This window comes from Haemorhous mexicanus, chromosome 3, assembly GCF_027477595.1.
Source record: "Haemorhous mexicanus isolate bHaeMex1 chromosome 3, bHaeMex1.pri, whole genome shotgun sequence".
Lineage (NCBI taxonomy): Eukaryota > Metazoa > Chordata > Aves > Passeriformes > Fringillidae > Haemorhous > Haemorhous mexicanus.
In genome coordinates, this window is record NC_082343.1 from 58,858,540 (window position 1) to 58,876,649 (window position 18,110).

At 41.1% G+C, this 18,110-nt stretch overlaps 1 protein-coding gene across 4 annotated transcripts in view; it reads right to left on the minus strand.

Annotated features, from left to right (window-relative positions):
* Positions 1-18,110, minus strand: part of MTHFD1L (methylenetetrahydrofolate dehydrogenase (NADP+ dependent) 1 like) — a 150,612-nt gene that overhangs the window by 55,447 nt on the left and 77,055 nt on the right. For all 4 annotated transcript variants that reach the window (XR_009485829.1, XR_009485828.1, XM_059841977.1 and 1 more), the window contains exons 21-24: positions 15,180-15,319; positions 13,451-13,492; positions 12,309-12,409; positions 11,746-11,923 (exon numbers count right to left, since the gene is read on the minus strand). Coding sequence is in view for 2 of the 4 variants with exons in the window: in XM_059841977.1 (XP_059697960.1) it covers positions 11,746-11,923; positions 12,309-12,409; positions 13,451-13,492; positions 15,180-15,319 (461 nt within the window). In the remaining 2 variants the exon portion in view is untranslated. The remainder of the gene's footprint in view (positions 1-11,745; positions 11,924-12,308; positions 12,410-13,450; positions 13,493-15,179; positions 15,320-18,110) is intronic.

The following is an 18,110-nucleotide window of genomic DNA, read 5'->3' on the forward strand; positions in this document are numbered from 1 at the left end:
TCTGACTTCTTTCAATAGCAACAGGATGATGGAGGAGGGATCTTAACTACGAGTTCAGAAAATTCTGTGCTCACTATAGATGGCCAGAAATGTGTTAAATATTAAAGGGAATGTCTCATCAGTAACTTGTAGAATATTTAATTAACAACACATATGGAGTAAGTGCTAAACAAAATCTAGAGAGCTAATCACTTGGGGAAGTAGACTTGGTAACACAAATACAATACAAAAAGCACCAGTACACAAAACAGAAGTGTATCTTTTTATTCTAACAAAAGCAAGAAGTTAATTAATTTGTGAATAATGAACCCTTTCTGATGCATTTATAGGAAGTTCCACAGTGAACCATTTTTGCAATGCCTGTCTGGAAGAAGTTCTTTTTCTGCAAAGATACATCAGTTGAAGGGTTTGTGTCAGGCCAATCTATTTTGTATTTATGACTGAATTTTAGAAAAATTAAAGCTTACATTAATAAAGAATTCCAGTAACAGAGGTATCACAAGAAAAGAACCTCTCCAGACTTCCAAGCACCTTAAATGTAACACAGTTAAAAGCTACTAAGGCTCAGATAAAATTCCCCCTCAGATCTGAAATTACAAAGACAGGTTTAAAGAAGCTTCACAAGACAGTTTCTGTACATGCTCACGATACAATTACTGCACCTTAATTGGGTGGAATAATGTCACATTCCCAACAACAGGCTTTTTACAGGAATCCAAGCAGTGCAAAACAATCTAATCAAGACTGGAGATAGCACATTGCAAATATCCTGGGTATAATTCCTGGCAGCAGCAAGCTGAATGGAATACTTAGTGTCACAGACACCCATCACGAGATGAAATTTGTCTCAGTGTGATTATTAAGTACGTTCCTATCCATGGCAGTTTTCAACACAGTGGGAGAAATGCAAAACATGTCTGTTAATTTGCCTTTTGGGTGCTGTTTGCTTGCAGTAAAGGACTAACAGCAATGGCAAATGGAAAGGCAAAAGGAATTCCATTCCCTGTTGTCAGCGGGCCAACATGGAAACGAACAGCTTTCTGCTTAGACCTCAGTAAATCCATTGAGATGGAGATGGACATTTAGATTCAACTTGCATTTGTGTCAAAACATTTCAAACTAATTTGACAGCAGTATACCTACTGAGCCTTCAGCCCCCTTCCAATGACCACAGCTGTATTTTCCAAAAGCAACCCAGCAGGGCTCTGGCTAATATCAGAGGAGAATGCTTTAATGACAGGGTGGTGGCACTTTGCTTCTCCTGGCATATGTGCAGTGTGTTGCATGACTGAGTCTGAGCTGGACAGTCAAACCACATCCCTATGGATTTATGGTTTGTGGCTTTTTTCCTGGTTTGTTTTTTCTTTAACCAGAATTTCTGATACTTTTTGGGTCAGTACCCACACCTCAAATTTTGCAAATGTGACCTCAGAAGATTCACTACTGAGCAAGGAGTTGTGGGAGTGTGAATAGCAAAAAAAAATGGTTTCCTGAGCCTGTCATGTTCTTGCCAGGCATGCTCACACAAACAGGTGAGGCAACGTGTGCATGGTCAGAGGAGGGTTTGAGCCTATTTAATCTCAGCAGAGGCAAGATGAGTCTTGGCTGAGCCAAATTCAGACAGAAACCAGCAGGAAGGCACAGATGTGCTGTGCACATTAACACAGCCCATGCACATGCACACTCTCAGATATGCTTCCTTCCTGAAGTGTCAGGAGTAGGGAAAGGAGCACACTTCACCATGCTAAGGATCCACCTGTTTCCTAGTATTTAGTGTGATTTTTAAAGCATTATCTATTTAGAATCACAGTGTACGAGGGCATTTCAAGCTAAAAAGTTTCCTGTGTTTCAGTTATCAAATAATACTGCTGGGAAACTTCATTTTAATTTAAAGAAATGTTTTCCAAACTAAAAAACACCAACGCTTTACACAGGAAATAAAAATTAATTTTGCTTGAAAGTGCCATAATGGTATTTTAACAGAAAATAAGTCCTACTTATTCAAGAGGCATTTTACATAGCAGAAGCCTGGATATACAAGATACTTGTTTAGCTTGAGGTTTTCAACAAAACTGTTGATTATTCAGCACTTCACTATCAAAACAGTCTCACTGATGGGCAAAGACATCCACCATATGTAGCAACAATGCTAATTCACATATAGAAGTGGGCTAAAAAATTAAACTCCTATTGCACAAATAACTAAATCATCAGGGTATTTTATGCTGGATTTTTGCTCCAGCTGCTGCCAGACTTACCTAGAAAAAAAATCATGTGGACTACCTGTTTGTGCTTTATATACTTTGGTCAAATGTCTGCCAGCAGAAACCACATATCTCAGATACTTAAAAAAATGGGTAATTTCACATCTGCTGTGGTTTGGGAATGGTACTCTCCAATTCAGTGTCCCTACCAAGACTCTCCAGGAATGCCTTCTCCCAGGAAGCAACTCCTTTTCCTCTCCACCCATGATGTGACATGGTATGGAATATCCTCCTGGCCGTGCCCCCTTTGTACTGCTGCAAAAATTAACCCTGTCCAGGCCAGAAGCAGGACACCACCTCTCACTTTTTGTTTTGTCTGAGAATTTTTTACAACAGCTTTAGTAATTTCCTGAACTGGTTGTTCATTCCCAGCAAACTCCAGGGCTGCACCCTTAGCTGTGCTGATGCAACCACTTGCAGGCCATCACCAAAAGAGTCTTAAGGAAAGGAGGATTAAAAGTCTAAATGGGGAGTGTTTATGCACACCTATCAACAGCAACTTGATTCCACAGCACCTCTGCAACCTGGACAGCTAGGGTGAGAAGGAAAGTTGTAAAATGTCCAGGGTGTCAAAAGCATGAAAGATTTATGATCAGCAATAAAAGCTATCCCTCTTCTCAGTTCCCTTATGTAAAGTTGTGACTGTTGCACAACTAAGTACATTTAGGTGAAGACTAGGTGACAGATAGACAATCGACACTATAGATTTGTATAGAACCTGACTTTTATAGATATGCAACTACCTATTAGTACTACTGCTGAAGGAATTATGGCAGCTTCAGAGAATTCGCTCCAAATTCAATTTCAGCTTCCTGAGAAAATGGTGTCATAAAATACTCATATAAATTTACAATGATATGAGAAGATGCTTCAGGGCCACACAATACAAATATCTGCAGACAATTCATTAGGATTCTCCAAGAAACAACCACTCTTGCCAGAGAGAATGTTCACTTCTGAAATCTCACACATTTAGAGCTACCAAAGCCATATGCTGCCTTTCAGGCAAGCACAAACACACACGCTTGCTGGGGCTGCCAAGCACCCACACCATAAATAGGATTATCTCCTAGGCTAAAGCATAACAAGTGCTAAAGCACAAACTGCTTTCATAAAAGCAGTATCTATGTAGCTGTACATTTCATTACTTGATAAAGAATGATTAAACCACAAAATCAGCACTGATAAAGGTGAGAGCCTGTCATTCCCAGGATTGTTTTGATTCTCTAAACTGAATCACACCAGTGTTATCATCCAGCCATACTGCCACTTCCAGTCCATCTCGCTTGCAACCCATGATATTAGTGCCAAGTGGTGCTGCTTATTACAAAATCTTTCTTCCCTTACTATCAGCAGCAATGTTTTCACTAAAACATAATTTAATAGTGCCCAATTTCTGCTAACCTTTTCTCACATTAATTTCACTCCTAACAGCTGACTTCAGTTTTTCTGTTTTTTATGTAGGGCTTGATAAGGATTTCCATGGACAGCAGACCAGCTACAATAGATCTTCCCTTCACCCTTGTTTCCTCTGCTGCTCACACTCACCCAAGTGCCAGTGCAACTGAGGCAGCACCGCTGTTTGTGCAGCTGCACATACCAGAGACAGTCAGCCAGGCTAAAACATAGCCCAGGGAAAAAACCCTACTGCAACCCATATCAGTTCACACATCCACCTTATCATAAAGGCAAGGCCCATGTGAAGCAGGAAGAATTGCTCAAACTGTTCAAATCTGAGCACTGAAAAATGCCAGCAGAACAAGTGAGTTGGGGCAGGGACACACACCTTGGCAGGGATTCCTGAAATCAGCCTCGCTGCCAGAAGTCAGTATGAAGTGAAGCAAAGCATGCATATTACCAGGCATCTGGTCTGAGACTATGCTCACAATTTCCATCTTTTGCATCCTAATTTGGACACCTGACTTTTTAAGCTCTTCACCTACTGGAGAAAGGAGTTAATCTTTTTAACTCCCCACGGCCAATCCCTGAGACTACTGAAAATAAACCCTATTCCCTTCCTCCTTAATTTCTTCTGCTTTTAAACATCCTCCTGACTTCCTCACCAACTGAACACATCTCTGCAAGGCCAGAGACAACAGCAGTGAGTCCCTAGTCATACTGCATTCCACTAAGTCCCACTTCCAAGAGAAGCCCTGGTCTAGTTTAAATTGAGTACCCTAAGTGAATGCCTATCAATGCAGCACTGTCTGACAGGATCCCTCCCCAGTTATACACCATAAATACTTAAAACTACTTTATTCTCCAACAAAACTGCGATTCTGTTGAGAAAACATGCATTTAACCAGAGAATATAGAAAAGCACTGTTTAGTTGTAACTTACACATTTAATACTTCAAGTACCTTAAACATTCACTTTAGGCTCAATGCCTATTTTTAATTATGACATCAGCAGTTTAATTATAAGGTGAGAACCTCTGGGCTCACTGTTACTAAACTATGTTTTAGCAGAAATTCTTAATATAATTTGAAATGCAAGGCAGTGGCACTTTTTTTTAAACTTACACATTCACTGAAAGCAATAAAGAAGAATCGCTGGTTGGCTAAGTGAAACAGTATGCAGACATCACTCATTCCTCTTCTTGGGAAGGCTGCCAAATGAAAACATGATGGGAGTATGGCTGAAGGTGCTGTGTGGGGTGACAGAGTGCAGTGCTAAAACAATAGCTGACTCTGCACATTCGATCTCCTACTTCTAGCTTTTCCCTTGGATAAAATAAAAACACATTTATTAAAGTATCTGTATATTCTAGTTCCAGAAGATCTGTGGCTGACAAAAGGATTTCCAAGTCTTTAGCACTCCTCTTCCTTTGCTGGCACAGGACAAGAGTTGGGTTGGTTTTTTTAATTAGTGGAAAAGCATTTTCAGTCAAGCTAAACAGTTTGTGAATCAACACCTAAGCCTGTGGCCTTAGAGATTTATTTTCCATTTCCCCAACTTTGAAATCCCAGCTGTGCGTAAGAAATTGCTCTATGCAAAGAATAGGGAAATAATGAAAACAAAGATGAAAGTACAGTGCTGTCAAGAGCCTACATCCACAAAATAAAGACATGGAGTGGCAGAAAGAGAGCTTCCGACCCTAAAACACCCAATTCAGTGAAACAAGTGTCCAGACTCCACAGAAATCTCTTTGATGGGAGTGGGAGGAGTGGGTGGTACAGACCTATGGAATTGCTCTGTAACGTGGCTTTCATGGCTAGATGTCTTACTGGCAGTAGAGGGGACGGGGGAAATAGTTTAAAGCCCAGCATACGGTGCAGGGCAGCACAGCCTGCATTTCAGGATGAGACATGATCGCCATCAATTATTAGGAAAAGTTTCAGTAAGGACCATTTATTTATTCCCACCCCAGCAGTACCTAAGGACTTTCTATTAGGTCTGAACTCGGTGCTGTATAGAGAACAACACAGAAGCTATTTGCTTCCTAGACAAATGAGTAGGGGTATGCTGGGCTGCTGGGACAGCAGATACACAATGGATGGGTTTCATGGCTTAGCAACTCCACGGTATTAGCAGAGGAAACAGAAAATACTCCTGTTTACAAGCTATAAGAAACACTGCCTTGGGGTACTCCCCTGGAGGTTGGTATCCTCAAACACAGGCCCCTTCTTGACTGTGCCTGCCTCTTTGAGCTGCTCCTCCTCTCACAGTACATGCACCAAGGAGCCTTCTCCTCTACTGATGGGACTCTTCCTCCTCCATTACTCACAGCTCATTCTTGCTTTGGGAGACCATGGATGGAAGAGAAAATAATGCACAGAGAACTGCTGTTGGCAGTTTTCTCTGTTTTGATGCTACCCTTAGACCCCTCTGAGTCACCCATTGTCCGTGACAGCTGAAGCAGAGACTGGAGGGAGTGAGATAAGTGACAGCCCACACCATACTGCCGCAGCAAAACAGAGGCAGACAAAACTCCAGACTCAGATGCTCCAGATTTGCCCAAACTATTATTATGCTCCCAGCAGGGGAAGAAAAATACCAGGGCTGAGGCTGCTAACTGCTTGAATGCTTCTCTGAGAAGCGCTGCTTCTCAACCTCACTCCCAGTGGATGGTCCCAAGCTGAGAAAGGCCTCCTTTGTTCTGCAGGCTGGCCGGGCAATCCACTGCACCCTGCCAAAATATTTGTGCAATCAACTTTCACTGTGTAACCTGGAAATATTTTCATTTGTCAGGATATTACCTAAAGGCATAGCACTGTCAAAAACGTTGTCATCTGACAAATTTGGAAGGCTGGAACAACCCCTTCTCTTCCCTCCCATTTGTGACCTTTAGAGCCTCCAATTCAGTTTTCCAGTGCAGCATAAATCTGGTGATTTGAGGCTCTTCAATAACATTTGTCAGGTTACCATGTCATTCTTTTAAGGGGACAGTGCTAACTCACTGAGCAGCCAGATAGGCTGGTCCTGCCTCATGCCAAATGCCTGTCCTTCCCCTTTCTTCCATCTCCCCAGCGCCCACTCCACTCCAGATGCTTGCAGGAAGGAACAATGTATGTCAAAAAGTAAATGCCTGCCTTCCTCAGATCTATGCCTCCCATCCCAGGCTGAGGAGGGCTGCTCTAAGCCAGGGGAGAGTTCACCACAGTAGAAGAGAGGAGACCAGGACAGTGAAGGCAGGTCACTCAACAGGCATGCATTAGTGAGGAACACAGCTTCCCCCTTCTCCTGATCAAGAACAGGCGCTGAAGCCAGAGAAATTTGGGAACGGGATGCGTTTCCATCCTCTCCTTTCCTCCCCCTGGTTATCTAAACTTACTTTTAATGGTTCAGTCAACTTTATTTTGAGTAATAGCTTTCTGCTGCAACTTAAAGACCCATACTTCAAGAAAACTGAACCCAGAAGGGAAGTCAACAGTGATAAGAGGATTGATATTTTGATTTTTTCCATATGTAGCAAGAATATATATTAAAATAAACTGCCACAGATGATTTCACAAAGAGTTCAGGAGGACTTTAAACAAACCCATCCTTCAAACACTGAAGAGAAACACTCTGCAAGAAACCAACTCAACAGTAACTTAATAGAGGTTATTGCACAGAGGGGGCAAAAATCCATGCTAAAACCACACAATACCATAGTATGTACTTCAATTACTGCCAATAATATTTTAAGCTAGTTACCACAGACCTCAGAGTTATAAACTCTGAAGTCTATGATATGAAAACTCATCCTTGCCCCTGTGCAATTCCTGATACTGTAAGCATTTCAGGGTACTCTGTTCTTTTCTTACACTTTTACAGTGGAGATGGTGCAGGATTTACTTGTCATAGGTCATGTCTTGTATTTGATCCATGAAATGACTGCCACAGGTACACACTCCCAAAACCATACATGAGGTATTCTATTCTCATTTGAGACCCCCAAAAATATTTGTTCACCTCATGCCAATTGTCAAACAAATCTCTGCTATAATCAAGACTAAAAAAATGTCAAACTACGAGCAGTAGCCACTAGGATAAAAAAAAAAATATTGCCTGCTTAGAGAAACAAATAAAAAGTACCCAAAAAGCCATCTAAAAGTGGGAGTATAGAAGAGTAGGTGATGGAATGACACCCAAGGAAGTTTAAAGAGACCAAATTAAATGCTTCAAGGAATAAAATTAGCACAGTCTTCTAATAAGACTGGCTTGCTGTGATACTGAACAGGAGCAGAGCCTGAGTCCTGAACTCACACAACTGCATTGTGTCCAATGTCTAAAATTGCTCATTTGGCACATGCTCAAGTTTCACTGGACAAGATGGTAATAATGTATAAAGATACTTCAGAAAAAAAAAATCTGATTCTAAACTTTTAACCAACATTTGACAGATCCAGAAAATACTTTCTTCTAGTGTTCTTCTCACACTACACATATTTGTAAACATCCTTCAAGGAAGCTTTTGTTTTCAAAGATATATTTGGAAATTACATAAAGCACTACAGAGATTAATGAATTTGGAAAAAAAATGAAACAAAGAGCCCACTTGACCTGGGCTATCCTCTAAGTACATGTCTGACTGCACACTAATAAGATAGTTTACTGCAAAGTTTGTTCTAACTAGAAAGAAAGAATATAAACCAGTTTTACATATAAAGGTTTGAAGCTTTTTTTTTTTAATACCCTGGGTGCTGCTTTCTAACAAAAGATCAAAATATTGAATGAACCTGTTACAGCTACAGTGGTCTGCACTGTTGGAAATTTTTCTAATTATAGCCAGTTCTGGAAGCAAATTCTGATGAAGTTTTCCAACAGGAAAACAAGGTGCATAGACATCCCAGGATTAAATGGAGATGTGGAGTAAACGGAACTGTAGAGCAATCTCATGAAGACAGACAGGTATATGAATGAAGTGGTAGTGGTTTTAAGCAGAGTATTTCCTCTCTTTGACCTTCCAAAAGGGAAAGAAAATAGAAAAAAAAAAAACCACAGTAAATCCTGTGAAACTTGAGGCAACCAGGACTTAATATTGTTCAAGTTACTGGACAAGTCTGACAATCAGATAAGGAATGGAACTATGTCCTTTCACTTACACCCCCTTTAGGCACAACGAGGGGGGAAATAATCTGTCTGAACCCCATTTTACTGCTTCTTATCTTCCTTAAATTTCTTAATTTTACCCCTTTGAACAGCAGAAACCACACCTCAAAATTGCCACAACAACCAAAAAAACCCCCCAAAAACCTCAGGGCAGGCTTATTTGGGAGAGGTGGCTTTCCATCACTTCTCTGTGAGCCTACTAACCAATTGACCTACATAGTGTAAAAGTGGCAGCATTGCTGTTTCATTGTCCTACTTCCAGCTGCTTCAGTCCCCATCCTTTGCACAGTAAGGATGAAACAGAAGCCTGAACTTTACACTTCACTGTTTTTGTTGGCCTGAATGTACTTTTTTACAGTATTTAAAAATCTTTATATGTTTTTATAAAACCCCTTCAACATATTTTTGAGGCTTAGAGTACTTGTGTGAAGTTACAGGATACTAAGCTGATGTAAAGATGTGATTCATTCCCTTTGTGATCATGCTGCTGATGCAACACAGCACGAAACTATGTGTCTGGGAAAGACATTAAAGTGGAAATCAATCTGATTTTCTTTATAGGCAGAGTCCACCCCTACCAATCCTTTTTACTCACTTGTACCACCAGATTTTAAGCTACATAGTGGATAGTAACACCAGAGCTTTGGTATGAGCCTTGTCAAAGGTTAATGCACGATCCCTCTAACACAAGGGTCCAGTGAGGAAAACTGTAACATGTATTTCTCAAAGAATTTTTTTCCTTCATTCTATTACACAAGCTCCATAAGATGACAGCCTCAGTTTTCAGAGCATCTCAGTAGAGACAAACTTAGAAAGGCTTATACATTGTCCATTTTTCAGCTGTAAAACGGCTGCATGGGCAAAATGCCTTGAATACATGCTGCACACTAATATTCCCAACTCATTTCCATCTATTCTGTCAGGGCAGGGGTTAGTACTGATATGGGTTGGCTGGATTAATGACATTTTGTAAAACAGCAGGGGAGGTGGAAAGAAAAAACAAAATGGGTGCAACAGATACAGGGCACATATCAAGAAGAAGAGAGAACAAAAGATGACCGTGGGGCATATCCACCTCAGGCTGAACTTTTTTCTGGAGAGAAGAATCAAAACAGGAACTTCCAGCCATTTAAAAGAATGAAGCTAAGGTTCTGCTGTAAAAAAATAGCATTTGAACATTTTCTAAAGAAACTTAAGTAGCATGGGCACAGGATCTGAAACTTGACAAGGGCTTCCTTGGAGCCAGAGAAGTCTGGCTGCTCAGATTTAAACCCACCCACATTTGGATAGCCAGGAAGGCCCTGAGAAATCATTTGGATAACTTTCCTGGCAATGTGTCCCTCCAAATGTTTTGTCAGAAGTGGTACCCCAGCACCCCCAGTGCTCCCAGGGGTCCAAGCTCCCCTTGACAGCTCACATCCAGCTCACAATGCTCTGATGTTACCTTGCAGACAACTGCAATAACAGTCTCCAAGGCATGGAAAAAGAGTCTCCAACTCTGGCAGGCACAGGATTGAAACTTGGACCACGCTAGCCTTGGTTAGGTTATCTAAGGGCTAAGCAAATTAGCCCCAAAGCCCCAGCAAGGATCAGAGGAACAATGACAAGTGGAGGAACCCTCTGTAATGTAATCACTGGAAAAACCTAATCAGTAGAAATTAGAGCACCGCTGAGTCTGTTTCCTATGACAATCCAGAGGGAAGATGAGACCATTGTCCTTGGTGTAAAATGCACCAAGATGGGTCAATAGGGAAACTCTTTGATCAAAAAACTTTGCAAATGAAAGGAAGGGATTGCCTACAGCAGCACAGGACTCTATGGGATGTATGAAAAAGCAGATTTTGGGACTGTGTCAACCTTATGATGGGATTTTCAAAGAGGATAGTGGGAATGTGTAAAGATTTTTTACTGGAAGGAGCAAAGATGGAAAAAGGGAGCAATCAAGGTGGATTAAAAGGTGTAAGTGTGGAAAGAAAATGAGAGAATAGAGGAAGAAGGAGTCAATTGTGTGTAAAGGAGTCTGGCCAGCAGTCTGACTAACTGATCTATGTGCTTGAGGACCTCTCTATTAATATTAAATCTGGTTTCTGACTGCCTTTTGTGTGGGTGTGCTCTCTGCTCTGTACTATGAGGACAGAGAGTGCGAGGAAAGGGCTGTGCCCAGCAGCTGTAGTGAGCTGCAATCCTCAGGGGCTTGTGGACTCTGGTGCCATCAGCTGGAGCAGAACAGAAGCCCTGTGGACTGCTCCTGCATAGACTGAGGCCCTGGGGCCAGCAGCAGCAGCAGTGACCCATGTACTGTGTGTGCCATATTGTACTGGCAGACTCCAATCTTATCATTGGAGAGAAGGAACAGGACTGGGTCACCTGTGCTCTTTGTGTTCATCTGAGCTGGCTGTGTAGGTGGGTGCAGGTAAGGGCAGTGCTTCCTCTCTGGATTGACCTGGCTGGGCTGGGCAGATGTGTGGGATGAGCATGGATGTGCTACCTGTCACATCCTTCCCAGACAGACAGTGAATGCTTCAGGAAGCCACAACCTGGTGCAATACCTGTGAATGTGAGACAGCAACTACATCTCCTGTTATCCAACTGACAGGATGAATAATGTCACTGGGACATCTTTGGAGTAGTCTCCCAGATTAAGCAGTGAGTGTTCCATCTGCATACATACCTTTATGTTAAACATGAAAGTATCAGATGTGTCATTCAATGCACTAAGTAACAATCAGTACCAGTGAGTATCCTGCTCCCTGATTAGACAAGCCACAGACTGCTCGTTCTCTCCAGCTTTTATGATTTTAAACCAAGGCAAGTTCCTTTCCAAGTATTTTGGATAACTTTGTTTCAATGTTCTCAATGTTCTTGTTTTAAATCTAACTCTGATGCAGAATGCATTCATTAAAAAAAAAAAAAAAAGAAAGAAAGAAAGAAAAGAAATCTTACCTCTAAGCTGTAGAGATATTTGAAACTGTTTTTTTGATTGGCTGCCTTTTCCACAGCTTGAGCTAATTTTACTGCTCCTCTACCACCAGCCGACCAGTGATTGCAGGGTACAGCATCAAATGCTCCAGACTCCTTTGCAATCTTACACACCAGGTCAACCTCAGCTGGAGAGTCAGTCCTGCCAACCAAACAGTCCTGTCTCATTAGCTTGTTTAGTTAGTTCTCTGTTACAACCTCCCATCAGCAGTGGTAAAGTAGGTGTACAGAGAGAAATTGTGCCATATACATAATGCATTTGTGTGCAGCATAAGTATTTACATGTTCCAAGAAAATTTTGTAATTGTTATAGCTAATTGACATGGAAGATTATCAGCTCTGTAATAGTATATACTTCTTTTTGTTGGTTTTAGAACATTAAGAACAAGCTAAGAACTTAAATATCTTCATATTCATGATGAAAACAGGAAATTCTTTAATAGCTTCTTTGTTCATGCCAAATTGAATAGCTTAAAAACCAAGAAAAGTGAGGAATTTGAGCAAGAGTAATGAAGGAACAGACTTACTTGAAGACATTTAGAGCAACCACAACAGGAACTCCAAAGAGCTGAGTAATTTGAATCTGTTTCTGCAGATTACAGCAGCCATCAGCTACCAGCTGGAGGTTCTGTGCAATTAAATAAAAATTAATGGAAACGGTAAGATACATAAAGTCTTCTCCAGCCAAAGAATTTTCCATAAATTCAAGTGAACATAAACAGTGCTGATCATGACAGTTGCAGGCAAGTGAAATTCTTCCAGACAAAAGTATTCTGGCACTTATTAATTCTCATTCCAATTAATAAGCATCAGATATATTTAAGTAACTAAGCAGTGTCCAAAATTTGTACATGAACCCATTGCTCTCTCCTGAGACACGGGAAGATGGTGCAGCTGATGACTGGCTGCTTGTCATGATTGTGAAAGGGATGTTAGACTGCTGTTTGCAAAGCTTACAAACAGAGTGCAGTAGTGGGGTGGGGTTTGACATACAGATGTGTCAGCTGCAGAGTTCATACAGGCCCATACATAGATTACCCCAAGCACATTACTGGATTTCCTTATTTACTCTTTTACCTCACACTTTGTAGGCCTTCTCTTGGTTGTAACAAAACACACACCCTTAGCTTCACACAAGCAGAAGACCAGAACTTGTCTGGAGTGCAGTGACAAAGAAAACAAACCAAGAGAATTCATTTGTTTGAAGAGTGACATCCCACCCCCTATGTGAAGCATAAATATATTAAACTTCTTTTTTAATGAACAGGTTATGCTATCATTAATTTCAGGGAGTGTCCTCGACCCCACACCATGCTGCTCTTGTGCTTCTATAAATGCCTGTACATGGATCACTCTGAAAACTTAGTGGCCCTGGAAAAACTATTGAAAAAAGGTTATTTTTCAGTTTGTCATTACGATCCATCATGCAGTCCCATACACCTAAGAGGGGTAACACAAAGGGGCTGAGGGAGGATGAGGTGGCTTTAGTTGTTGGCAATGCCAATGTTGGAGATGTTCACTGAATGTCAGCTTTAGAGCATGCTACTGCCAAACCTGAGGCTGCATACTGTCCAGCCAGAGCAAGGAGAAGTTCTGATTCTCTGTCGACTATATTATTTTGTTCCTTTAAACAAAACCCTCTTTAAAGTTTTATAACAGTTCCTCTTACCTCTTCTGTGTATTCTTTCTTCAAGGGGGCACCAGCAGTTACCTGGGATCAGGTAATAATAAACAAGCAGAGTCATCACAGATTGATATTTGTCATAACCCAAAAGGGTCTGAAGTGCAATTTTGCTGGCTTTCTGTACTGCCAGTTAACCCATACCAGTGCACACAGCATCACAGCCTGACTGCAGCTTGTGTTTTATTCCCAGCTGCACCAGCACACAAACAACAGCAACGCCTCCTCTTGTATTTGGGTAGCAAGACACAGGTAGTGCCTCAGCAATTAACTGCAAAAGACTGCTAGGGGAGGCAGCTGGATCTCATTCTACATGTTGTTACAGCACACCAGCAGTGCAAAGACAATAGGCAGCAATTTCCAACAGCTGAAGAAATAACAGCAACACAGAAGAACATCATCTTTGATGTTCTTTAATTACTGCCCATGGCAAGGAACTGCATGCAAGTAATTTGTTGGAAAGCACAAAGGTAGACATGCAAAGTGCATCACGGGGGTACTGGGATACTGTACTGAGTCTCCAAGGAGCACATGACATTAATCCCAGGCACCAGACCTACTTTTGTCTCTGGCATTAGTCTTTTTTATAGTTAACCTCCCAGTAAAAGTATCTGGTACTCTACATGCCTCAGTGATGAATGCATCACATTTGTAAACAAATGAAACCTTTCAACTCCTAAGGACACAAGTGAGACAGAAATAGAGACAGTTATTAAGACATATTTAAGTCCTATTTTTGCTAGATTGAGTGATAACCATGTGAAAATATACTTGCCTTGATAGGGATGGAGAAATAAAATTCAAAATAAAGAAAACATGCATCAGAAGTGTACTAAAATGATAGAAAATTATATCATTACATCAACCTGAAAGACTGAAAAAGGGTAGCTCAGCTTTAACTCTCAGAGAAGATTAGCTGTAAGGGAAACCATGCCTTCTAAAATTTTGTGGCTGTGGAAACAGCTCTGGTATTTTCCCCCAGTGTGACTGTTTCCCTGGCAGCATCACTCTCCAGCATGCTGCTGGGCAGATGAAAGTGCTCCTAGGAGTTAAGTGTCTCTCTGCTTGGCTAGCACAGTCTGATCTGACTGCACATTCGGGGAGCATTTCTACAATCAGTAATCTGTAAAATCTCTTTGTGCCTTAGACAGCAAAAAATGATACACTGGTGACTCTTGGTACACCCGGAAAATACTTGCAAAATTTCATCAGTTACTTCAGCATCCCCGAGGGAATTAATCTGGGCAAAATAAAAGGACATAAGGGGTACCCATTACTGGAGTGAAAGAAATGCCAAAACCTTCACTAACAATGTTCTCTACTTCCACTCACGTACTGCAACTCGAACTCGTCTCATTCCTCCTTGGCTGTCAAATTTCCCAGCCTGTGACGACTTCAGTGCACTTACAAACGCTGTTTCAAAAGGCAGGGAAAAGGATATCTATCTCTTACAGCTTTTTTTTAATGCAACAACCTTCCCTTCCTCTGCAAGATATAGTACTTCTTCAGAGCTCTTTTGTCCCTCATCTTTCATTTGCGGCTTAATTTGAGAGACAGCATTAACTTTGGTGATAACATCTATACAATGAGGTATCTCAGAAGGGTTATCTAAATACTGCCCCATAGACCACCCCAGATATTTCTTAAATCAAGGTATTTTACTTATTTCAAATATTAGCAATAATTTGATTTTTTCAAGAAAGGTGCAAAAACTTACATTTGGCCCACCTCCATGCATCTTCAAAGCCCTCACTGTAGCAACAAGTACAACCACACTGGGAACCAAGCCAGATGCTCTGCATTTGATGTTGAAGAATTTCTCCATCCCAATGTCAGCACCAAAGCCAGCTTCAGTTACTGTTAAACATTAAAAAAACAAAACAAAACCACACATTAAACATGCTTTTGGTTAAACACTGGGGGATATTTCTACTTCAGCATACAGTGCACTTAAACACACACCAGTACTCAGTTTTGAATGAACTTTTAAATAGAGGTCTATTTACATTTCTGAGTCTGATTAAAAACCAATTCTCAACTCAGAAATAAATTCTCTTAGTCTTATATGTACAATATACCATCAAAGGTCATTCCATGGAGGGGGGGAACCAAGCAATCTAAATTAGTTTGAATCAAAGTACTTAAAAAATAGATAGTCCTCTAAAATCACTCTTTTGGTGCAATTATGTGTAAAATGATTGCAAATTCTCAGATATAAGACTTTCCTATATTATTCTTCCTCCTTAGATTTCACCGTTAATGGACCTAAATTCTTCTAGGTTTGCAGAACTTCTGGTGATCTCTTGCTTTTGTGGAGAGGATGTTTAGTTATAAACACAAACCAGCAGTTACAGCCACATCTCAGTGTTGAAAATGCTGTCAAATAACTAATTTAATAATGGGATTTTGCACCAAAGAAGTCAGACATGAATGTAACATGACTCAAGAGAAAAATCTGTGCAGAATTAGGATACACCTGGCAAAGTATGTTTAGCGGACCTACAAATAAAGAGAAGATAATCTGTATTAAAGGATACCAGACCCTTCAGAGTGAATTTGTTCTGATTTGTCAAATAGAAATTATTTTGATTGCTTCTTTTAAAATCCAAGTAATTTCTTTATATTAGACAAAGAGAAGCACAGAGCAAATAAAAAAATTTAAGGGATTACTTCTCCTGTTGGTTGAAAATTTACTGATGCAACGATTTCCTACCAGAACACTTTAAAGAGCTGGGCTCAGTGCACACCTCTCAAAGATGTGAAGGGACTTTCAGGCAGACAAGTCAGGGCAGGAAAACAGCTTGCTCCAGAGGCTTCTGGACCTGGCTCCACGCAGGGCTGGTAATGTGTTCTCATAGTCCAAATCAACTTGTAAAAACTCGTAAATTCCCTTCTCTTTCCCTCTTGCCAGCAGTTTTGTCTCTCATACTGAGGAGGGGAAGGAACCACAAACTGTGATTGAACATTTCAGGACTGGCAACCTTCAGCAGGGTCAAGGAGGAGGACATACAGATCTGCATCTGCTGTTGGCAGCCGATGCACTTTAGGAAGTCCCAGGCTTTGAGCATTTGTCCTAACCCCACTGGTCCCGTTCCACCTCTTCTTCGTTTTGCACAGGCTGAAACAATTGCCTGGATCTGCTCTAGGGAGGAAATGGCTGCCGGGGCTGGGAGAGGAAGCAAGTAGTAGCAAACAAGGGGGAGGGCCTGCTGGGGGGAGCAGGGACCTCTTGAAATTGTAACATGGCAAGTGTCATGATTAATGTTCTCCTCAATCATTGTAATAACTATATCATCTTTTTCTACATAGCCCTGAGAAAAACAGACACACCAAACATGGGGGGGAAAAAAAAAAGATGTTTACACAAATGCAGTAATTCATAGGAGCAAAGCTAATGCCAGGATAAGTCACACTAAAAGCAGAGCCAGGGATCGCATTTCTGCTTTCCAGTAACCCTCATTCTTCTTCTCCAGTCTCTTATGTGGCATAGGGTGATTAATGGGAACCCTGAATTAGGAATATATAACCACGATCAATCTTTAATATAAACAACAGATAAACTACCAAGTGCTTGAGAGGGTGGGAAAATAATTTGTCTCTTACAGAGATTGCCAGCACATATACATAGCAGTCTCCTAACATTTCCAAACAAAGTTTCCAGGGAGTTAATCCATTTCATGCCAAGCCTTTTCAAGGGTCAACTTCCCTCTGAGAAAGGGGGGATTGCAAGTCTGCCTTTCAGTGGGAGAAAAGCAGAGATGTCAGCCTTCCACAGCAACTGCTCACACAGCAGGCCACCCTTCGGGCAGTCCAGGCAGTCAGGACTGTGCATATTCCTCTCTTCTTTGCAATCTTCCCTTTGATACAGGGGGTAAAATTCACTTTTGCCTAAAGAACCCAAATACTGTGTCAGAGTTCACCAGAATGAGTGCTACAACATGGAGCCCAGGATTTTTTCATTGGAAGTGGAGGAAAGGGAGAGAGACGTCAGTGCTTTCTCCAGAGTGCGGAAGGAAACAGGATGTAGTAGAAAAGCTGCCTGGATGAAAGTTGCAACTCCATTTTATTTCCTCCAAGGAATATTAAGAAGATAGAATAACATGCCAAGCTATTATATTTTAAAATCTTTGTGCTGAAACACTTAATAGAATTACTTTCAGATTGTTTCCTGCTTTCAAATGAAAGCGTCAATGACAAACACAGACTAAGAATGGGAAGTTTCAAACTACACTTAATGATCATGAGATAAACCAGCTAATCACTTTAAATGTAACAACAGAAATTGAAAGTAGGACGTGGCGAGCTAACCACTTTACATGCAACAACAGAAAATTAAAGCACTACTCAGGTCCATTTATTTTGACAATGATTTCTCATACATAGTTTGTCAATAGAAGAGAATTACAGGTGAACCCACATAAATTTTGGGCAACAAACATCTACTTTAGAAGCTGTGGTCTGCTGTACTTCAGCTGTAGAAAAGTTTGTGACACAGACACTGCTACCTGCCTATACATTTTTGCCCAGCTTCAGCTCCCCCCTCCCAGATGCCTGTTTATCCCGTGCCCTGCCAAGTGACCATTTCCCAGCTCCATGAATCACAGCTACCTGGGCTGCTGCCCTGAAAGCAGGGAGGGGGTTTGTATAG